A 23,077-nucleotide genomic window follows, 5' to 3' on the forward strand; every position below is an offset into this window, starting at 1 on the left:
GAAATTGGTAGGAAGAAAGAGAGGATACCCATGCATGTGAGTCTTAGAGATTATAGAAGCATCAGTTATTATTTTTTTCTTCTTGGAAGAAAATGATATTTTACATAGGATGAAAAAAGAGAAGTTGTGTGTGTCTGTGTGTGTGATTTTTTTTCCTTCCTGGAAAACACATGATACATTTTACATAGGATGAAAAAAGAAGTGTGTGTGTGTGTGTGTGCGCGTGCGCGCGTGTGCTTGTAACATTTAGCAAAATAGTCATTATCTGAGTTTTATGTGCAGAAGATGTAGGAATAATAAGTCATGGGCCTTGCCCTCAAAGGGTTTACAGTCTCTTGAGGTAGCTAAGCATATCCACAAATATAGGGATTTGTATGATCAATGCACTGTAAGTGCTGTATATGCAAGAGGAAGAGATAGTAGTCAGTTATTCTCTCTCTATTAGCCACTTTATGATGCATTGACTTTTTTTTTTTTTTTTTTTTGAGACAGAGTCTCGCTGTCGCCCAGGCTGGAGTGCAGTGGCGCAATCTCGGCTCACTGCAGGCCCCGCCCCCTGGGGTTCACGCCATTCTCCTGCCTCAGCCTCCAGAGTAGCTGGGACTACAGGCGCCCGCCACCTCGCCCGGCTAATTTTTTGTATTTTTAGTAGAGACGGGGTTTCACCGTGTTAGCCAGGATGGTCTCGATCTCCTGACCTCGTGATCCGCCCGCCTCGGCCTCCCAAAGTGCTGGGATTACAGGCGTGAGCCACCGCGCCCGGCCGCGATGCATTGACTTTTTCACTGTTAATATTGTGGCCTAAGGAGGAAGAGGAAAAATATATGAACACAGAACAATTTGTTTGTGGAGTTAAAGGGCTCACAATGTAAGGACAGCTGTAAGAACTGTCTGCCCTGAGCTCCCAGTGCAGGTAGCCCCACAAGTCCCTTTTCATCATTTTACTTCAGCATCTGCAAGATAAGCCTTTATGCTACCCAGACAGCTACACACCTAAGTGTGGTGACATGGCCTAGTGCCTGACCCTGAGCAGTAAAGGTACTGAGGGTCCAGAAGAAGGAAGGGAATACTAAAAACGCACTTAGCTGGGACCCTGTCTTATTTATTTTTCTCTTCCTGGTAGTACATAGTAGATACTCAGTAATGTCTGCTGGATTAGGTAAATATGTCTCAAAACTAAGGACCTGGACTGAGCCTTTCCCCACCGTCTCGAAACTCTCCTGTGTACCTGTGCATAAGAGTGCATATAAATGCCACTGTACATTTGTGTGGGTTAGAAAAAGCAAAAGTGTGTTCATAACCTCTTATGAGAAGAGACTATAAATTACTTTGCACCAAGGGCGGTAGCTGACTCGAGTTCTCTTCAGTGCCTGGTACAATGCCTGCTGCCCACCTGCTTGTGAAGGCTGTGGTGGCTTGTACAGGCACTGCAGGGCAGATTTAGATTGACTATTTGGGTCTCAGAATAACCTTGGTCCTCTGTAACAGAGGCTGAGTACTTATCTTTTCATGAGTTGTTATACTAAAGTAAAGTTGTAAGTACTGCTTTCCTGTGGCTTACTTCTTTCATTTTTTAACAGAAATTTTATTGAGTATCCCCACCCTATACCAGACATTGCCAGGCACTGAGGATCTGAAGGTAATCTCATTTTACCCACATTCCAGTGTAGGAGACAGACATGGAATCTTAAATTTTAAAAAGATGTATATACCATGCACCATATGAGAATGATGCACCAAGTGCTATGGAGCCCAGAAAGGTACATGATTTTTTTCTGCTAGGAGAGGTAAAGCAGGGAAGCATTACAGAGGAAGGATGACATTTGTTCCATCCTTGGTCTTAGTTTCCAATGGCAGTTGGTTAGGAATTAGATGGAGTTAGGAATGGGAATAGATGGCATGGAGTGGGGGAGAGTGAAGTCCGAGAATCAGAAGGTCTTTAGGACTTAGACCTGAAGGGCTTTCTAGGGGGACTGCCATGCCAAGGAGCTTGCATATTTCTTGATGGTCAGAAGTTTTCAAACTGTTTTGCAGAAAACTAGGACTGTTGGGATGGGGCTTGATGGGACACTGGACCCTACACTGTATCTTCTTCTTTTTTTTTTTTTTTTTTTTTTGAGACGGAGTTTCACTCTTGTTGCCCAGGCTGGAGTGCAACGGCACAATCTTGGCTCACCACAACCTCTGCCTCCTGGGTTCAAGCGATTCTCCTGCCTCAGCCTCCTGAGTAGCTGGGATTACAAGCATGTGCCATCACGCCTGCCTAATTTTGTATTTTTAGTAGAGACTGGGTTTCTCCATGTTGGTCAGGCTGGTCTTGACCTCCCAACCTCAGGTGATCCGCCTGCCTCGGCCTCCCAAAGTGCTGGGATTACAAGTGTGAGCCATTGCAGCCAGACTATATATATATATATATATATATATATATTTTTTTTTTTTTTGGTGGTAGGGTCTCACTCTCTCACCAAGGCTGGAGTGCAGTGGCACGATCAGGGCTCACTGCAGCCTCGACCTCCTGGGATCAAGTGATTCTCCCGCCTCAGCCCCTCTAGTAGCTGGGACTACAGGCATGTGCCACCACGCCTGGCTAATTTTTTTAATTTTTAGTAGAGATGGGGTCTCACCGTGTTGCCCAGGCTAGTCTCCCTTCCAAAGTGCTGGGATTATAGACGTGAGCCACCGCACTTGGCCAAGAAGTAATTTATAACAGAACAATTTATATTTTCATAGAACAGTGTTTTATGTGACTAAGAACTTGACATAAAATGAACAGTAGAAGCATTAGTCATGATTGAAATTAAAGTTCCTATAAAATTTCCACTGGTATCACTGGGTGGCCCTCAGGGTACCACAAGTAAATACTCTCTTCATCCCCTGTCCTCCTTATCTTCTTTGGTTTTTATTTTTATGGAAGAAATCACCATATTCTAGTCATCTGGGTGTACTGCCTTGGGTTAATTTTTGGCTTCTTGTGTTTTCTACACTCCACAAGATGTTGCACACAGTATCTTTCACTTGGTAGTATGACATCCTGAGTTTTGAGCGATTTGCATGTATTATTAAATCTGTGAAGTCAAATAAACAAGAACAATACTGCATAAAATGTGCCGATTTTACAGGTTGTTCCATACAATAACTTGTAAAGTTGACGTGCTGTTTTATGCAGTATCATTCTTGCTGGACCATTTTGGTCCCTGGAAGGCACAGGTCATTCTCCTGCCATGAGGCAGGATCACATTGAGAAGTACCACATTATGACCTGAGCTTTAAAAATTACTGTTTGTAATTGTTAAGTAATTAATTTTGAGTCAGTAGCTTTTGTAAGTATTGTGTAATACTGCATTTAAAATATGGTTTTATTTTCAGTCATATGTATTATAACATGTATCCTAGCCCTTCTGGTAGTTTTATAGTGGGGCAAAATAGAGGCTCCTTCACAAGTGTCAGTTCATTCCTGTGGAGACCCAGCACTTGTGTGAACTAGGCATTTTGGTTGTAAATTATTACAGTATGGGATTTTTTTTAACAGTTAATTTTTTCCTCTTCTGGACTAGTCTTCAGTTAAAGCCTGCCATCTTGTGGTGTTTTAAAGCATGAGATTTAAGCATGTGGCATGACTGCTGAGCTTTTATGATGAGTAAAAAGTGAATACTATTAAATCTTTTCATATGTGATCAACATTTGGCCAGTTTATTTCTTCACTTTATTTTAATATTACAATATTATTTTGAAATTTTTATTAAAGATTCCTCCTTTAGCCAGTCCTCAAACATCAGTAAGTAACAGTACTCTTCTATAATAGCTGTTTTTTAGTTTATTTTTAAAATCCTGTTTCTCCAAGAAAAATACAATAGCAGTTTTAAGAACAGGTATTAATAATTTTGATGTTATTATTATTTTTTGAGACGGAGTCTCACTCTGTCACCCAGGCTGGAGTGCAGTGGTATGATCTCGGCTCACTGCAACCTCTACCTCCCGGGTTCAGGCAATTCTCCTGCCTCAGCCTCCCAGGTAGCTGGGATTACAGGCGCACCCCACCATGCCCTGCTAATTTTTGTATTTTTTATAGAGACAGGGCTTCATTTTGGCCAGGCTTGCCTCAAACTCCTGACCTCAGGTGATCCACTTGCCTCGGCCTCCCAAAATGCTGGGATTACAGGCATGGCCCACCATGCCCGGCAATAATTTTGGTATTATTAAGGCTTCTCTGTGTAACTACTGTTAATAATTATTTGGATGAGAGAAATACTGACCTTTAAAATATAATTATTGGGCAAAATATATCCAAATGAACTATAATTTTATAATGTAGAACTCCATTTTTAAAAAAGTGGTTATTTAGAGGCTGGGTGCAGCAGCTCATGCCTGTAATCCCAGCATCTTGGGAAGCTGAGGCTGGCAGATCACTTGAGGCCAGGTGTTCGAGACCAGCCTGGCCAAAATAGGCAAACCCTATCTCTACTACAAATACAAAAAATTATCTCGGCCTAGTACTGCATGCCTGTAATCCCAGCTACTTGGGAGGCTGAGGCATGAGAACTCTTGAACCCAGGAGGCAGAGGTTGCAATGAGCCGAGATCGCCCCACTGCGCTCCAGCCTAGGTGATGGTGAGATGCCATCTCAAAAAAAAAAAAAGTGATATTTAGAGAAAAGGAAACTTCAATTTGAACCTCAGCTTGTTTTTTGTTTTTGTTGTTTTTGAGACGGAGTTTCACTCTTGTTGCCCAGGCTGGAGTGCAGTGGCACAATCTCGGCTCACTGCAACCTCTGCCTCCTGGGTTCAAGTGATTCTCCTTCCTCAGCCCCCCAAGTAGCTGGGATTACAGGCATGCGCGTCCATGCCTGGATAATTTTTTTGTATTTTTAGTAGAGACGGGGTTTCTCCATGTTGGTCAGGCAGGTCCTGAACTCCCAGCCTCAGGTGATCCGCCCACCTCAGCCTCCCAAAGTGCTGGGATTACAGGCATGAGCCACCACGCCCGGCCTGTTTGTTTGTTTTTTTGAGACAAGGTCTCTCTCTGTCACCCAGGCTGGAGTGCAGTGGTGCGGTCTTGGCTCACTGCAACCTCCACCTCCTGAGTTCAAGTGATTCTCCTGCCTGAGCCTCTCGAGTAGGTGGGACTACAGGCATTGCGCCACCATGCCCAGCTTAAGTTTTTGTATTTTTTGGTAAAGACGAGGTTTTACCATGTTGGCGAGGCTGGTCTCGAACTCCTGACCTCAAGTGGTCCGCCAGCCTTGGCCTTCCAAAGTGCTGGGATTACAGGCATGAGCCACCGTGCCCGGCCCTGAACCTCAGTTTTTTGGTAGTTAGTTTTATAAACTGAAATAATTTTTATGCAAAATATTAGGGAGGCTGTTATTTATTGTTACCTCTATGTAACAAAATGGGAGGTACTTGCAAGCTTGGGGTCAATTAGTTCTTATTAATATCAGGGGAGTTTCAGTATCATGCATTGGGTTATAACATTACTTTTTAAAATAACCTTTTCTTCTCATTTAGTGTAATTTGATTTTCTTTTTTTTTTTTTTGAGACTGGGTCTTGGTCTACTGCCCAGCTGCAGTACAGTTGTGCAGTCATGGCTCACTGCAGCCTCAACCTCCTGGGCTCAAGCGATGTCCCCGCCTAAGCCTCCCAAGTAGCTGGGACTACAGATGTGTGCCACTGTGCCGGGCTCTTTTTTTTTTTTTTTTTTTTTTGTAAATTTGGGGTCTTGCTATGTTGCCTAGGTTGGTCTTGAATTCCTGGTCTCAAGTGATCCTCCCACATCAGCCTCTCAAAGTGTTGTGATTACAGACGTACGCCACTGCGCTTAGCATGATATCCTGACTTACAGTTCCTGTATGTTTTGGCTTATAATATGCATTATATTTAAAAAATGAATTTTCATTTCTTCAAAAATATCCTGTGTTAGTGTGCCTCTTTATAGAACAAGGGGGACATGCAGTCTCACTCAGGGACAAGCAGGATTCTGGTACATTGGTCTTTAATATGGACGTCTTTGACCCATAGTCATTAGTAATCATGTGACATTGAAAGAGAATGGTAGCCAACAAAAACTCTAGATCCAATGCTTGTGAATTGCTTCTCTAATTTTGATAGGTGATGGGAACCTTTATTTAAACAACTACTTTTGTTTGTCCCTTCAGCAGAGAGGGAGAAGACCTCAAGTCATCAGTGTGGTTTGATGTCTTATGCTTTTTAAATCTGTTCCAGCTATGCTAAGAAGGAATCTGATCTTAATGGCGCCCAGATCAAGCTTCGAGAATATGAAGCAGCACTGAATTCGAAAGATGCAGCTCTTGCTACTGCACTTGGTGACAAAAAAAGTTTAGAGGGAGATTTGGAGGATCTGAGGGATCAGATTGCCCAGGTAAGGTCAAGTCTACTCTTGAGCCATATGTGACAGGTTAATTGCCTCATCTGCCTTAAGCCATAGTTTGATTGATTGATTGATTTTCAAATGTATTTTATTTTTGAAATTTTATATATTTGTTTTCTTGTGGTTTACTTGAAGAAAAGTCTTGAGGTAGCTAACGTGCAAAACATTATCACCTCCCAGGCATTATATCTGGATTGTCCAGATCTTGTGGTTCCCTTCTTCTTCCCTATTGTGCACACACTCATTCTGTCTCTGCTCTCAAAGCCTATTTTGTTAGTTAGGAAATAAGTAAGAAAAGAGATGCCAAAATGCTGCTCTCCACACAGGAAAAAATGAAAGTGGTTAGCTAAAATAACTAGTTTGATTTTTGAAATGTGAGTGAGTCATACGTCTCTATTCTATTCCCTGTTGCCAATTAACAATTTGACTGGTGGTTTGGTATGATACTCTGTGGGTGGGACCAGCAAATGAATACCCAGTTCTGTGATAAATGTTAAGATGAAGTAATTATACATTGATAAATATATAGGAATTTTAACACTTGATTTGATTTGATTCATAGATATCTTAAGTTCATTATTAAATGATTGCCATGTAATTTTTATCACAATTCTTTTTCCTTGTAATAGTTGGAAGCCTCCTTAGCTGCAGCCAAAAAACAGTTAGCAGATGAAACTTTACTTAAAGTAGATTTGGAGAATCGTTGTCAGAGCCTTACTGAGGACTTGGAGTTTCGCAAAAACATGTATGAAGAGGTAACTATATATAATGTTGCTTTGTAAAGGAATGGAGGGGTTCTAGAATGACTTTGTCATTCCTAAACATGTAATTATATTTTATTTATGATTTCTTTGCCACAAAAATATATCAGATAAAGAGATAATAAGGTTTGGGCATGGGGAGAAATTTTGCACGTAGATTATTCAAGCTACTGCTGCTAAAAGACCGCATTTGAGAACTCAAGCTGTTACTGTAAACAGATATGACTTCACTTCATCTTACTTTTTTTTTTTTTTTTGAGACGGAGTCTTGCTCTGCCGCCAGGTTGGAGTACAGTGGCACGATCTTGGCTCCTTTCAACCTCTGCCTCCTGGGTTCAAGCAGTTCTCCTGCCTCAGCCTCCTGAGTAGCTGGAACTACAGGCGTGTGCCACCACGCCCAGCTAATTTTTGTATTCTTAGTAGAGACGGGGTTTCACCATATTGGCCAGGGTGGTCTTGATCTCCTGACCTCATGATCCGCCCACCTTGGCCTCCCAAAGTGCTGGGATTACAGGCGTGAGCCACCGTGCCCGGCTCACTCATGTGGAAATCTTAAAATATCACTTATAAGCCTTAACTGCTGTGGTCAAGGGGCAGGGGCAAAACCGTTGTCAAACAAAGGAAGTAATAAAATTGAGGAAAGGGGAATGTATATTTCATGAAAATTGTAGAGGGTTGAAATCAACTCATGGGGGAGAACATGCTGTTAATGTGCTAGGCTTAATGTTTTTAGAAGTAGTGTAATTTTGAAAACAGTGACTAACAATAAAATAGGAATTCATTGTAGCAGTTAGCAAACCAGTTTTTTAGTTGGAGGAAAAATAATAGAAATCTGATTATTTTTTTAAATTACAGGCTTTAAACAAAATAGATATTAGTGCAAGGTGCACCAGACAAGCAGTCAGACCTTGGACAACTCTTAGTGTCAGTTTCTTATTTAAAATGAAATACTGATACTGCTATTTTTTTCTTCAATGAGTGGTAAGGATCAAAGTGGAATACTGTGTGTGAAAACTCTTTGGATACTGTAGCGAGTGCTGTCATATAATTGTTACTAAGTGTTGTTTTGTTAAAGCAGATATTTTTATATGAGGTTGACTTACATTTTTTTTTTTTGTAAAAATTGTGATTTATCATTACTTATTTCTGATGTTGTGTGTAGACAACCAGGAGTAGGGTTTTTTTTCTTTGTAAGGTCACTGGTTCTATATAAAAAATAGCATCAGTAAAAAGAAATTTAATATTTTTAGAGTACATAGCATCTTTGAATTTTTGGCTTTTGCCTTTTTGAGAATGGATGTTAAGATAGTCCTCTTCAGTTTGTTTTTTTTTTTTTTTTACTCTTTTTGGAGACAGAGTCCTGCTCTCTCGCCCAGGCTGGAGTGCAGTAGTACGATCTTGGCTCACTGCAACCTCCACCTCCTGGGTTCAAGCGATTCTTCTGCTTCAGCCTCTGGAGTAACTGGGTCTACAGGCATGTGCCACCATGCCCGGCTAAGTTTTGTATTTTTAGTAGAGACAGGGTTTCACCACGTTGGCCAGGCTGGTCTCGAACTCCTGAACTCAAGTGCTCCATCTGCCTCGGCCTCCCAAAGTGCTGGGATTATAGTTGTGAGCCACCGCACCTGGCCTTTTTTACTTTAAAAAAATTTTTTTTTGTGAGACAGAGTCTCACTCTGTTGCCCAGGCTGGTGTGCAGTGGTACGGTCTTGGCTCACTGCAACCTGTGCCTCCTGGATTCAAATGATTCTTGTGCCTCAGCCTCACGAGTAGCTGGGATTACAGGTTCACACCCTCACAACTGGCTAACTTTTTTTTTTCCCTTACTTTTTACTAAGTAATACCATGTTGGCCAGGCTGGTCTAAAACTCCTGGCCTCAGGTGATCCACTCGCCTCAGCCTCCCAAAGTGCTGGGATTACAGGTGTGAGCCACTACGCTGGCCTTAACTTTTTTTTTTTACATTCATGATATATATTCGGTAATAATATCTAACTTCCTTATTATGAACAGTTGGGGGAAAAAAGGAAGGAGAAAGACGAAAGAGGAAGGAGGAGGTAGACAAAGAGCAAACCATTAGCAGTCGCTCTCTTCAGTGTTTTCATGATTTAGGTATTATTTGCTTCATGAAATAGATGTGATCTCTGGGAGGGTGATAGCAGAATCCTCCTGATTTTTTTGATTTTTCAGATTTTGTCAAGTGCATGCTCCTGTGTAGTAGTTAAGAGAAAGATGAAGAAATGCACAGGAAAATACATGCACTAATATACACAAACAGCAACTTTGGTGGGTTATACTTCCCTCTTGTGGCTTCTTCAGATATTACCATTCTAATTATTATTTTTTTTTTTTTTGAGACGGAGTCTAGCTCAGCTGCCCAGGCTGGAATGCAGTGGTGCGATCTTGGCTCACTGCAACCACCGTCTCCCGGGTTCAACTGATTCTCCCATCTCAGCCTCCTGAGTAGCTGGGATTACAGGCACCCTCCATCATGGCTGGCTAATTTTTGTATTTTAGTAGAGACAGGGTTTTACCATATTGGCCAGGCTGGTCTTGAACTCCTCACCTCAGGTGATCTGATTGCCTTGGCCTCCCAAAGTGCTAGGATTACAGGCGTGAGCCACCGCGCCCAGCCTTCCATTCTAATTTTATTTAGACACTTCCTTAAAACAGAGTAAAGGAAAGGATCATGACAACTACTTCTATTCTTCAATGGTAAATTTTTCATAAATATTTGAGTTAGTCAACTAATATTGTTAATAAGATCCTGTGTCACTTGATAATGATAGCTTAATACCGGCTTTTAAAGAAGTCATGTAAATTAGCTTGTGCTGCCTATTATTATGTCTAAGAAAATGGTTTTATGGCTGGGCAAGGTGGCTCACACCTGTAATCCCAGCACCTTGAGAGGCTGAGGCAGATGGATCACCTGAGGTCAGGAGTTTGAGACCAGTCTGGCCAACATGGGGAAATCTCATCTCTACTAAAAATACAAAAATTAGCTGGGCATGGTGGTATGTGCCTGTAATCCCAGTTACTAGGGAGGCTGATGCAGGAGAATTGCTTGAACCCGGGAGGCGGAGGTTGTAGTGAGCTGAGATCATACCACTGCACAACAGCCTGGGCGACAGAGTGATACTCTATCTCAGAAAAGAAAAGAAAAGGAAATCGTTTCATTTCACATAAATCTTTACATGAATTTATCATGACTGTTAAGTTTAACTTTCCATGTGCTGTTTTTTCAGAGGTGTTCTTAAGATTATCAATGAAACAATTCAGAAAAATAATTTTTGCTTAGTGTTTAGTATAGTATACTGTGTATAAATCCTTGATTGCAGGTAGTTTTAGTAGGCCATCCAGGCCTTTTCTTGGCTTCAGAAAAATAAACAGCTATGCTCCTGAAAAGGAATAGAAAGTTCCTAAGGCTTGAGATGCTACCACTTCTGTCATTAGTTCCATTTCAAAAACCTTCTCAACTGAAAACTAAGAGGCAAAAAAGTGTTTATTCACATGACCGCCTGAGGACAAACAGGAGGAGGTTCGTGTGTAAAACTTCAGATGGCTGTGATGTCACTCAGATGTGTCCCAGTGCAGCCATGGTAAGTAACTTGGCTTTATGCTTTTTGTTTTTTCCCCAGGAGATTAACGAGACCAGAAGGAAGCATGAAACGCGCTTGGTAGAGGTGGATTCTGGGCGTCAAATTGAGTATGAGTACAAGCTGGCACAAGCCCTTCATGAGATGAGAGAGCAACATGATGCCCAAGTGAGGCTGTATAAGGAGGAGCTGGAGCAGACTTACCATGCCAAAGTGAGCTCTCTTCAGAAGATTCTTTTGAACACTTAAAATCATTACTTCACAATTCCCATGATGAACATGGCTTTATGTTTATTTTGTTATAGTTTTTAAAAATGATTCCCCTAGTCTCCATGAAATATATAGAAAATTGATTTTTTCAAAAAAGTGCAGTTTTCTATAAACTAAATGTTATTAAAAATTACTAGAAGAATGTAGGGTTGTTGCAATTTTATTAGAGGTTAGGTTTTGTCTTTTTGTCCCATTGATCATTCGTATTATGCCATAGTAGTTGAACCCAAACCATGTGAAATAACTTTCTTCCAATAACAAGTACTGATCATGCTGTCCTACATAAACATCCATTTAGTAATGAATGAATGTCAGACTGCATTAGATCTCACTTTCATGTCATCATTGTGCATAGATTGTGACTACCACACTTCGGGCTTTTTTGCATAAGGGCCAAATGGAAAGTCTCTGCTATTTCTTCTTCTGTCACTATTATTCACTTAAAAAAATATTGTAGAAACTTCCCACTTATATTAGCTGACCTTACAAGAATTCATAAAAATCACCAACTAGTACAGGCTTTCCCTGGTAAATGATTTTGCCTCGTGTTTTAAATGTTACATGATTTGATTAAAAAGACTTTTTTGTGGCTGACTTAGAATATTAGAGTCACAGAGTTATTGAAAATTTTCATTGCATGGCCTTAAACTGTTCATGTTGCTTTTTATCTATTGTATGAAGTAGCAGTTAGTGAAAGTGAAAGATCTTATTATAAGCAGTAACTTCAGTTGTATAACATTTATCTAATATCACACATTGAGCTAGACAGTGAAGGAGCTAAAGTAAGGATCAGTCACAGACTGTGGCCTCATAGGGAGCCAGGGAGGAGACACAGGAGCATGTGCCTGAGACACACATACACAGTAGTGTTAAGGGATTTGTATTTTACTCAAGGAGCTTTTTTTTTTTTTTTTTTTTTTTTGCTTCTGAAAGGAAGTGTTTCTATCTGGTTTGAACGAATCTATAAACTAGTATTTTCTGCTTGTTGGTTTACATTCTGTATTGGATTTGGTGGGTTAGGGATATGTGATGTTTCTTTTCTTACAGACACCACCACAGTCAAGTTGCTATTGCCCAGTCTTCTTATTATCAGTGTTATCTTAGACATTAAAGGTTTAATAGATGAAATATTGAAGTAATAAGCTTTGGGTAAAGGCCTAGGTATATTAGCATTCTTAAAGCTCATTATTTAGGAAGTGACTCTAAAAGTCACACAGAATTACCGTCATTCACACCATATCAGCAAACTTCATGATGCTTTTCCTGTGTTTCATCTACCAGTTACCAGCAGGACTTAGGTTTGAAATGCCTTGAGGTGAATCATGCTTCCTTTTTTGTTTCAGTTCTAGATAAGACTGACTATGCTTTGCTTCTTCTTTTAGCTTGAGAATGCCAGACTGTCATCAGAGATGAATACTTCTACTGTCAACAGTGCCAGGGAAGAACTGATGGAAAGCCGCATGAGAATTGAGAGCCTTTCATCCCAGCTTTCTAATCTACAGAAAGAGGTAAATAATCATCTTTCTGTAAGAAGTTAGACTTGAAGGCTACCTTCACCATGGGTACCTACCTGCTTTGCTTGGGCTGATGTCACTCCTCCCTCTGTTTGTTACAGAGGATGGTGTCATCCTGCGCTTTCGTCTTCACAGTACTTTTCTAGATTCGTTCATTTTGCATTGCATAAACATCCTGTGAGCAGATACTATTGTTCCTAATTAGTAGATTACACAGAGCTAAGAGACTTGCCCTTGAGGAAGGAGCCTGCTAGTTTATTCACTGTACTTACCCTAGGACCCGGATCTTCTGACCTAACAGCTTCATCTCTACAGAGTTATTCTCAACACATTCCTTTTTTATATCATTTGAAAACCAAAATGAAGAAAAACATGCAAAAATTCTTTGTGGGTGGTGAATGCTTTGTGTTTCTAGACAAATTCTTTAGTGCTTAAAGTATATAACAATTAGGATCCAGGAAAGTAGCTTTAATTTGCATATTCCGATAAGAATTTAGTGACTCATTCATTCGTTGGTACGCCTAAGTGACAAATGGCATTATTGCCAGCTGTGTTGACTGGCTGCCTATCAGGGTGTGATGGTGTGCTTCAGGTGCTGCTTAAGCAGGCATGGACACTACTTCAGATCAGTTTTAGCCTAGGGTGATGTCAGTGTGGACACAAAGTACATATACTCCATATACTGCATTCAGAATGATTCAGCAATTAACTCGTCACCTTAATTATTTTGGAAATAACTTCAGCTTCTATTTTCCTCAAGGGAGGAAATCTTGTTTTGAATTTTCCACATGAGAATAAACTTTATTTTACTCTTTTTTTTTTTTTTTTTTTTTTTGAGATGGAGTCTCACTCTGTCGCCCAGGCTGGAGTGCAGTGGTACGATCTTGGCTCACTGTGAGCTCCGCCTCCCGGGTTCACGCCATTCTCCTGCCTCAGCCTCCCAAGTAGCTGGGACTACAAGCGCGTGCCACCACGCCCGGCTAATTTTTGTATTTTTAGTAGAGACGGGGTTTCACCGTGTTAGCCAGGATGGTCTCGATCTCCTGACCTCATGATCCACCCGCCTCGGCTTCCCAAAGCGCTGGGATTACAGGCGAGAGCCACCGCGCCCAGCCTATTTTACTCTTGATTAGGCTTTTCTTCCTTCCTTTTTCTTTTTACCATTTTTAGTAAAATATTTTTCTAATTATAAAACTGATGACCTCTATTGCAGGAACTTAGAAATAAAGCAGAAAATGAGTCCCATAAAATGGGGTGATATAAAATAATTTAGTTAACACAGAGGCTTTTACACTGTCTATCATGTGCTTTGTTACTTACGGCACAAATTTTTAAATTATTTTAAACCTATTTCGTGCTGAGAGTGTTTTGAAGATTTTCATTTAATAGCAGAGCTGGAAGCACCTCTGAGTTCATTCCATATAACCACAGATCTAGGTGAGTTTAATGATTTGCCCATTGTCCAGAGGCTGCAGACTGATAAATGGATTTCTCTACTGCTTCCCAGTTTTTCCTTTTATACCTCATTCTCTTCAAAGAAGATTTACTTTTAGAAATTTAACAGATAATCTTTTTTTCCATTGCACCATCTATCTTAGTCCTTTTGGGCTGCTATAACAAACTACTATTGACTTGGTAGCTTATAAACAACAGATATGTCAGAAATTATTTCTCACAGTTTTGGAGGCTGGGAAGTCCAAGATCAAGGCACTGGCAGATTGGATATCTGCCTGGTGAGGGCTGTTCCCCGATTTATAGATGGTGCCTTCTTGCTGTGTCCTCACATGGTTGAAGGGTGAATGAGCACCCTTGGCCCTATATTATAAGGGCATGAATCCCAGTCACTAGGGCTTTCCTCTCATGATCTAATTACCACTCAAAGGCCCTACCTCTTAATATCATCACCTTGAGGGTTAGGATTTAAACATGAAATTTGTGGGAACACAAACACACAGACTGTATTACTGTCTTTGTTTTTCTTGTTGCTTTTTTTTTTTCTGAGACAGAATTTCGTTCTTGTTGCCCAGGCTGTAGTGCAATGGCGCAATCTTGGCTCACTGCAACCTCCGCCTCCCAGGTTTAAGCAATTCCCCTGCCTTAGCTTCCCTAGTAGCTGGGATTACTGGCATGCACCACCACACCCTGCTAATTTTGTATTTTTAGTAGAGACAGGGTTTCTCCATGTTGGTCAGGCCGGTCTTGAACTCCTGACCTTAGGTGATCCGCCCGCCTCAGCCTCCCAAAGTGTTGGGATTATAGGCGTGAGCCACTGCACCCGGCCTATATCAACTGTCTTAACAGGTACTTTTCCAAAAATGGGCCTCTCTGTTCTTGTACTGAGTTGGCATTTACTACTCTTTTCCATTTACTAATAGTAAGTTGTCTACTAGTTACTGTCTATCCCTCAATTTTATTTTTTCCTACTGTATTATTATTTTTTTGGCTGCTGCCTAATCCATTTGATTTACTTAGTACAGATCTTCTCTTGAGGTTGATCTTCACTGTGCTTTGGATGAGGAGACTGTTATTAATAAGTAGTAGTGGGCTCTGAAACTTAGTAGCTATGTGTTCTAACCTAGGTTCAAGGCTGTTTCCCTGTTAATTGAATTCCCATTTTTGCAAGTTTTTTTTTTTTTTGTTTTTTTTTTTTTGAGACAGAATTTTGCTTTTGTTGCCCAAGCTGGAGTGCAATGGCACTATCTCAGCTCACTGCAACTTCTGCTTCCCAGGTTCAAGTGATTCTCCTGCCTCAGCCTCCTGAGTAGCTGGGATTACAGGCACGCGCTACCACACCCAGCTAATTCTTTGTATTTTTAGTAGAAATGGGGTGCACTATGTTAGCCAGGTTGGTTTCAAACTTCTGACTTCAGGTACTCTGCCTACCTTGGCCTCCCAAAATGGAAGGGATTACAGGCGTGAGCTGCTGCCTTAAATGCTGGGATTACAGGTGTAAGCCACTGTGCCTGGCTGCAAGTTTTTTTTGTTAACCTTAGCTTAGTGGTTTTTAAGTAATGTTAGGCAGTGCACTGGGGGTTTCCAGGAGCTAACTCCTTAGCAGATAGGAGACGAGCAATCCCTTTAGCCAAAATAGTTTTTAATTTCTCTGTCTGGGGTGAATCTTTCCTCTGTTCATTATTGGTAACAGACTTTATGGTAAACAGTATATTTTGAGGGATATTTTTATTAGTTGATAAATTTTAGCCTTAGAAAAATCATCAAAAATAAAAATGTTATCTTTTTGAATATTTTCCTATTGTTTGTCTTAATAGTGTTTGTTGCTGAGTCATATCAGTTTCATCATGCTGCCTATTAGGCCATAAGAATTTCCTTTTGGTTAAATAACTCAGGTTAGTGAAGTACTTCTTAAATTTTACTTAAAATTGACATGGCTTTAAAATACTGGTTTTACAAGATATATTTAAATAATATATAGATGGTAGCAGTGTTATGTTTTGGAATTAGAAATTTTACATTGCTTATAGCATCTCTAGATTTTTGACTTGGGACCAAATGAATTGGTTGGTTAGAGTCTGCTTGCCTTAGAGAAGAGTACAGTATGGTACTTAAAAACACCTCTAATTTTTGTTTTTCTAACACCCAGATTCTGGAGACTTTGGTTGCAGCTAGACCTTAATAAACCAGTACAATTACATTACATACTATAAAATATTTAAAAACCCCAAGATCATCAGAAGTCATAAAATTTAGGGTTAGTGGCAAGATCTGAGAGATCATCTAGATAGTTAGAGCTCTTCATTTTCCTTATGTGGAAACTGGTTTAGTGAGGTTAGTTACAGCTTGCTTATAGCCTCATAGGTAGTTTCAATGGCAGAATTAGAAAGGAGAATCTAGGTCTAACTTCTCATACTGTGTTCCTTATATTTCACTACACAGGTATAAGTGCAGCTACTGAAAATAGAATTTAAATATTTCTATTTAAAATACAGAATGATTCAGAGTAACTTTAAAACTTCTATACCTAGATTTTGATTTCTCCCTCTTAAAGAGCTCTACAACATCAAAGGCAGTCAAACAGAGACATCATTGGGTTTATAAATCTCGGCTCAGGTTATCTGTGAATCTTGGGTAGTTTATATCTCTCATCAACTCTCCTTTAGATTCTGCCTTTTTGCCCATTCAAATATATCTTCTACCTCTGATATATGAAATAAAGGGAGGCATTTTGAACTTACATGACTTTTTTTTTTTTTTCTTTTGGAGAAAAAATACAAGGAACATGGTAGCGGGGAAATGGATTTCTCCATTTATAGCATGATTTTTGCAAACGCAGTTAAATGCAAGTTCTCTGAGGTTCAGGGACTACCTTTGTCATATCCATCTTAAGAGGAGTGCCTGTCTAAATAGCATGTCAAGTCATATACTACTCTGGAATTTAATTAATTGATTGGTCAATTTTTTTTCTTTAAAAATATATTTTTGTGTGTGCATGTGAACCAGGCACCCCCTCTGCCTCCAAATAGGTTTACAGTGACTCTTGATTATTTTTTAAATAACCTTGTTATTTTGGCATAATTTTAGATTTACAGAAAAGTTGGCAAAGTACTATAGACAGTTCTTGTTTTCCTCTCACCCATTTTCCCCTGTTGTTAGCATCTTATGTTACCATAGTATATTTGTCAAAACTAAGAAACTGACATTGGTATATTACTGTGAACTCGTCTCCAGACTATTTGGATTTCACCAGTTTTTCTGTTATCCTCTTTCTGTTCCAGGTGCCACATGCCTCCCCTGGTCTGTGACAGTTTCTTGGGCTTTCCTTGTTTTTTATGAGCTTGAGTCTTGAGTAAGATTGTCCAGGTATACTGTAGACTGTCCCCCAATTTGGATTTGTCCGGTGCTTTTCACGTGATTAGACTGGGGTTTTGGGTTTTAAGTGCCCGTTTTGTCACATCGTATCAGGGATTGCACGTATGTGATAACCACATGACATCACTGGTGGTGTTTGGTTTAAGATAGTGTTTGTCAGGTTTCTCCACTGTCAACAGCGCTACTATTTTTCCGTTCCCATACACTATTCATGGAAAACAGCTCACTAATTCCAGCCTACCCTCAAGGGTGAAGGACAGGGCAGGACTTAAGCGCCACATTCTGGAGGGAGATCTACATTTATTAAATGGCATTCTTCTGTAAAGATTTATCCATTCCCCGTTTGTTTGTTTATTTGTGTCGGTATGGACCGTGGGCATTTACTTTATACTTTGGGTTGTAAGCTAATACTGCAGTATTTACTTTTTTGGCTTAGATTGTTTCATATTTGGCCATTGGGAGTTCTGTCAGCTTGGCCACTATGTCCCATTGTTTTTTGAGCACTTTGTTGCTTTCTGGTACTATAACATGCTCTAGGCTCATCTTGCATTTTCCCTGCCCCAGTCCTAGAATTATCCAGTCTCCAAGGAGCCCTGGTTCTTGCTATTGGAGAATGGTATATAGAAATTAAGATCTGGGCACTGAGTGTGCTCACTGGTACTGGGTGTCACTGCTTCTTGGCCCTCTCACCGATAAACGTGGGTAACATTTTGTGTATGCTAACCCATGTGTATGCACATATTTATAACTTTTTCTGTCTAATCATTTGTGTTAAGATAAACATGAATTCATACAGATGTCTCTGACTTGAATCTAGTACGACAGGATTCATTTTTGGCTTCCTTTCTGACATACCTGTATCTTTTCTCTCTCAGAGTGAGAAACCTGGTTTTTATCATCCATTTACTTATCTGTTCAGCCCCAGTATATGTTAAAGCAGTTTCAAAATTTGGAACCTGTACTGCTGTGAAAAGTAAATTTACCAGCAAGAGTACAGTTTTTATGTATTTGGTAGCTCCTTTTTATCTCTAGCCTTCTAGATTTAGTTTTTGCACATTAGATGCCCTTTCTCTCCTGCTCTGTTGCAGGTACTTGTGATTCTGAGGGCCTAAGCTATCCATCAGTCTTTTTGAGTTGTCACTTTCTGAGGCTACTGAGATGAATTCTGTCATGGAGAAACACAGAAGAATAATTACCCAGCGAGCCACAAGGTTTCTAAGATGAACTTTCTGGTGTAGGATGTGTGATTTTTAATTTTTTTATGCCAAATATACAGCTTCTATATTCACAGTAATACTTTACAAATCACCCTATATTGTGTGTCCTTTGTGTGCTAACTGAACATGAGATAGCCCAGCAATCCTAAAGGGACACTAGGTAGTGCCTTCCACATAGTAACCAGAGTCCCTTTGCCTTGGTTTCTGAATATTCCTCAGCAGTCTGCTAAAACGTACTTTTACCCACTCTTAGGTTTATTTTGTCAGTCAGTGTTTATATCTTTTTTTTTTTTTTTTTTTTGAGACAGAGTCTCACTCTGTTGCCCAGGTTGGAGTGCAATGGCGTGATCTTGGCTCACTGCAACCTCCGCCTCCGGGGTTCAAGCGATTGTCCTGCCTCAGCCTCCCAAGTAACTGGGATTACAGGCGCCCATCACTACACCCTGCTAATTTTTTTTGTATTTTTAGTAGAGACGGGGTTTCGCCATGTTAGTCAGGCTGGTCTCAAACTCCTGACCTCAGGTGATCCGCCTGCCCCGGCCTCCCAAAGTGTTGGGATTACAGGCGTAAGCCACCACACCCAGCCAGTGTTTTTATCTTTTTAAGTTCTTTATTTAATTTATACTTTTGGAAGTAAAGGCTTTGTAAGGTAGCCAGACTTGACTTTTACCAAAACCACAGCTTAACATTTTTTTGGCTAAGTACAGAAAAATTATATATGTATTTACAGAACTTACATTTGTGGAATATGTCTTTTATTCTTTTATCAGCCAAAACTATCCTGAGGTCTGTGTTTTGTATTTGAGGAATTTGGGGTTTTAATTTCTTAAAATCTCTTGAATTCTAGTGAGTTAGAGATTCCATAGGGTTGTACTTGTTTTCCAGTCTAGGAAATGATTTAAAATAGCTGCCTGGTGCTAATGTTGGAATGTTCCTAGAAAGTAAATATGTTTCCTTGCATCTTAAGTCTAGAGCATGTTTGGAAAGGATTCAAGAATTAGAGGACTTGCTTGCTAAAGAAAAAGACAACTCTCGTCGCATGCTGACAGACAAAGAGAGAGAGATGGCGGAAATAAGGGATCAAATGCAGCAACAGCTGAATGACTATGAACAGCTTCTTGATGTAAAGTTAGCCCTGGACATGGAAATCAGTGCTTACAGGAAACTCTTAGAAGGCGAAGAAGAGAGGTAAGGAACTTAAGGGTCACCCTACCTTATGGTCCACTTTTTGCCCCTCACCCTTTTTATTGAAATGAAAATAAATAGCATTTTTAAAAGAACTTTATTTTCTTGGTCATTTCTTTTAACACCTAGGTATAGAAGTAGTAATAGATCATATTTCTACCTCAACGCAGAAAATGTTGCTCAAGTACTCTTAGTTTATTTATTATTATTACTTTAAATGCTGAACTGCATCAGGATGGATTAGTTCCTTTGAGATTTTAAGTGTTTTGGTGATTTAATATATTGTAAAATGCCAAACTGGCTGAAAGAGACTTTACATATTATTTATTTATTTATTTATTTATTTATTTTTGAGACAGAGTCTCAGCCTGTTGCCCAGGCTAGAGTGCAGTGGTGTGATTCTCGGCTCACTGCAACCTTCACCTCCTGGTTTCAAGCGATTTGCCTACCTCAGCCTCCTGAGTAACTGGGATTACAGGCATGTGTCACCACACCCGGCTAATTTTGTTTTTAGTAGAGACGAGGTTTCACCATGTTGGCCAGGCTGGTCTCAAACTCCTGACTGCAAGTGACCCACCCGCCTCGGCCTCCCAAAGTGCTAGGATTACAGGTGTGAGCCACCACACCCGGCTGGCTTTATATATATTTTAAATCTGGTCAATGTATAAATATTTTTGACACCTGTTCTCAGAAAAGAGTTGCAAAAGGGCCAGGTGCAGTGCCTCATGCCTGTAATCCCAGCACTTTGGGAGGCCAAGGCAGGCGGATCACATGAGGTCAGTAGTTCAAGACCAGCCTGGTCAACATGGTGAAACTCCGTCTCTAATAAAAATACAAAAATTAGCTGGGCATGGTGGCAGGCGCCTGTAATCCCAGCTACTTGGGAGGCTGAGACAGAATTGCTTGAACCTGGGAGGTGGAGTTTGCAGTGAGCCAAGATTGTGCCATTGCACTCCAGCCTGGGTGACAAGAGTGAAACTCTGTCTCACAAAAAAAAGAAAAAGAAAAGTTCCAAAAGGAAAGTGGCTGATTTAGGATAAAAAGCCAGATAATTTTAATATTATATCTGTTGTGATCATAAGAAAGTACAGGTACGAAAAGAGAAAAAAGTACACCAACTATAACAGTGGCTGTGGTGGGTGGTGGTAGATCAGATGACTTTCTACCCATTTACCAGACTTCTTGCATTATGGTTATATTACTTCCATCCCTAGAGAAAACATTCAGATTGTTATTTTTTAAAAAAGAAAATTGACGATGGGCACCTTATGAAGAAGTTTACATTAGTTAAGGTAAACTTTTGCTTTGACTAACAGATTGTAAGTAATATTTTGCTTTAGAAATGCATGGGTGGGATATTCTTCTTATTATTATTTTGAGACAGGTTTTCACTCTGTCACCCAGGCTAGAGTGCAGTGGTGGGATCTCAGCTCACTGCAGCCTCTGCCTCCCGAGTTCAAGCCATTCTCCTGCCTCAGCCTCCTGAGTAGCTAGTATTACAGGCGCCCACCACCACGCCTGGCTAATTTTTGTATTTTTAGTAGAGACGAGGTTTCACCATGTTGGTCAGGCTGATCTTGAACTCCTGACCTCAAGCAATCCACCTGCCTTGGCCTCCCAAAGTGCTGTTGGGTTACAGGCATGAGCCTCTGTGCCCAGCCCTTGTTTTGTTTTTTATTTAAGGCGAGAAGGGCATATGTGTTTTAAAAATGAATTGTTTTATTTTTCCCATATAGGTTGAAGCTGTCTCCAAGCCCTTCTTCCCGTGTGACAGTATCCCGAGCATCCTCAAGTCGTAGTGTACGTACAACTAGAGGAAAGCGGAAGAGGGTTGATGTGGAAGAATCAGAGGCGAGTAGTAGTGTTAGCATCTCTCATTCCGCCTCAGCCACTGGAAATGTTTGCATCGAAGAAATTGATGTTGATGGGAAATTTATCCGCTTGAAGAACACTTCTGAACAGGTAATAAAATAGACCCTTTTTTTTCTAGCAAGGCTTTGTGGATTGCTAGATTCTCTTGCAATTGTCATAGCTCCTTAGTTTTTGTTTGGATTCATTAAGTCTTCATGGAATAAGGGTTTATGTCCTTTTTACTTAAATTCATAAAATAAAATAAAAATTAAAATAGGAGGAGGAAGAGTTAGGTACCCTTAGTAGTTTAAAGATTTGCTTCATTAACCCTTCTTTAGAGGGCCAGGGCTTTTTTGAAAAGCATGTTCCTTTTATCACAGTGGTTCTGAGGATGAGTTATTATTATTCTCTGCCCTAGCCAAATTTGTGAAGAAGTTGGAGCAATTGGATGAAAATGGTGGATATTCTTTCGGTCATTAACTTAATAAAAAGCTTACTGAAAGAAGGAGATAAGAGCCTGGACTCAGATATTAAGGGAATATTTTTCCCTGCAAATAAATGAATGAACAAATGCTAATACTTTACATGAAAAATAGCATGAAGCCTTATTTTGAAATATGTTTAAAAGTAAACATGAAGTATTCATAGCAGAGATTTCTGAAATTTAGGGCTGGGGCTTTCGGGAGCTCTGTAGTGTGGGCCTTCCCTAGCTCTGCATCAAGGAGCTGGAGGCCATGATGGGTTGTGAGATGATACTAGAGGAAGGCATGGTCTGGGAGCATGCAGGCGGCAGTGGGATGGATGTCACTTCTTGAAACATATGTTCAGGGGCTGCTAAAAATAGTTTTGAAAATTAGTCTTACCACAGTTATTAAAACTATCTTGCATGTGGATGAATACATAATTTGGATGAGTGAAGGAGCACTAATGAGCACCAACAGTTTTAATGCTAAAGAGAATAGGCTCTAAGGTCTCCTTGTAGCATTTTTTTTTTTTTTTTTTTTTTTTTTTTTTTTGAGTCTTGCTCTGTTGCCCAGGTCGGAGTGCAGTGGCATGATCTTGGCTCCTCCACCTCTTGGGTTCAAGAGATTCTCCTGCCTCAGCCTCCTGAGTAGCTGGGATTACAGGTGCACGCAAGCACGCCTGCTGATTTTTGTATTTTTACACAGGGCTTCACCATGTTGGCCAGGCTGGTCTCCAACTCCTGACCTCAGGTGATCCACCCGCCTTGGCCTCCTAAAGTGCTGGGATTACAGGCATGGGCCACCATGCCCAGCCCCACTGACCCTTTTTTTGAGCCCCTTTTGCTTTCATGTACGAGAGCTGAATGTGGGCAGAAGTGGGACAGATGCAGGAGGAAAATGACAGATTTTCTTCTGTTGCTAAGCTTATGTGTCTATTTTAAAAGCTTGAAGTAATCCAATACTTGATGTTTAAAAATTGTGATTATGACAGCTAGATAGTGTTGTAAA

At 40.3% G+C, this 23,077-nt stretch overlaps 1 protein-coding gene across 2 annotated transcripts in view; it reads left to right on the forward strand.

Annotated features, from left to right (window-relative positions):
* The window catches only part of LMNB1 (lamin B1), a 61,447-nt gene that overhangs the window by 23,837 nt on the left and 14,533 nt on the right, over window positions 1-23,077 (forward strand). For both annotated transcript variants that reach the window (XR_010156803.1, NM_001280441.1), the window contains 6 exon segments: window positions 6,220-6,376; window positions 7,015-7,140; window positions 10,784-10,954; window positions 12,394-12,519; window positions 19,537-19,757; window positions 21,491-21,716. Coding sequence is in view for 1 of the 2 variants with exons in the window: in NM_001280441.1 (NP_001267370.1) it covers window positions 6,220-6,376; window positions 7,015-7,140; window positions 10,784-10,954; window positions 12,394-12,519; window positions 19,537-19,757; window positions 21,491-21,716 (1,027 nt within the window). In the remaining variant the exon portion in view is untranslated.

This window comes from Pan troglodytes, chromosome 4 (assembly GCF_028858775.2).
Source record: "Pan troglodytes isolate AG18354 chromosome 4, NHGRI_mPanTro3-v2.0_pri, whole genome shotgun sequence".
Taxonomy (NCBI): Eukaryota; Metazoa; Chordata; class Mammalia; order Primates; family Hominidae; genus Pan; species Pan troglodytes.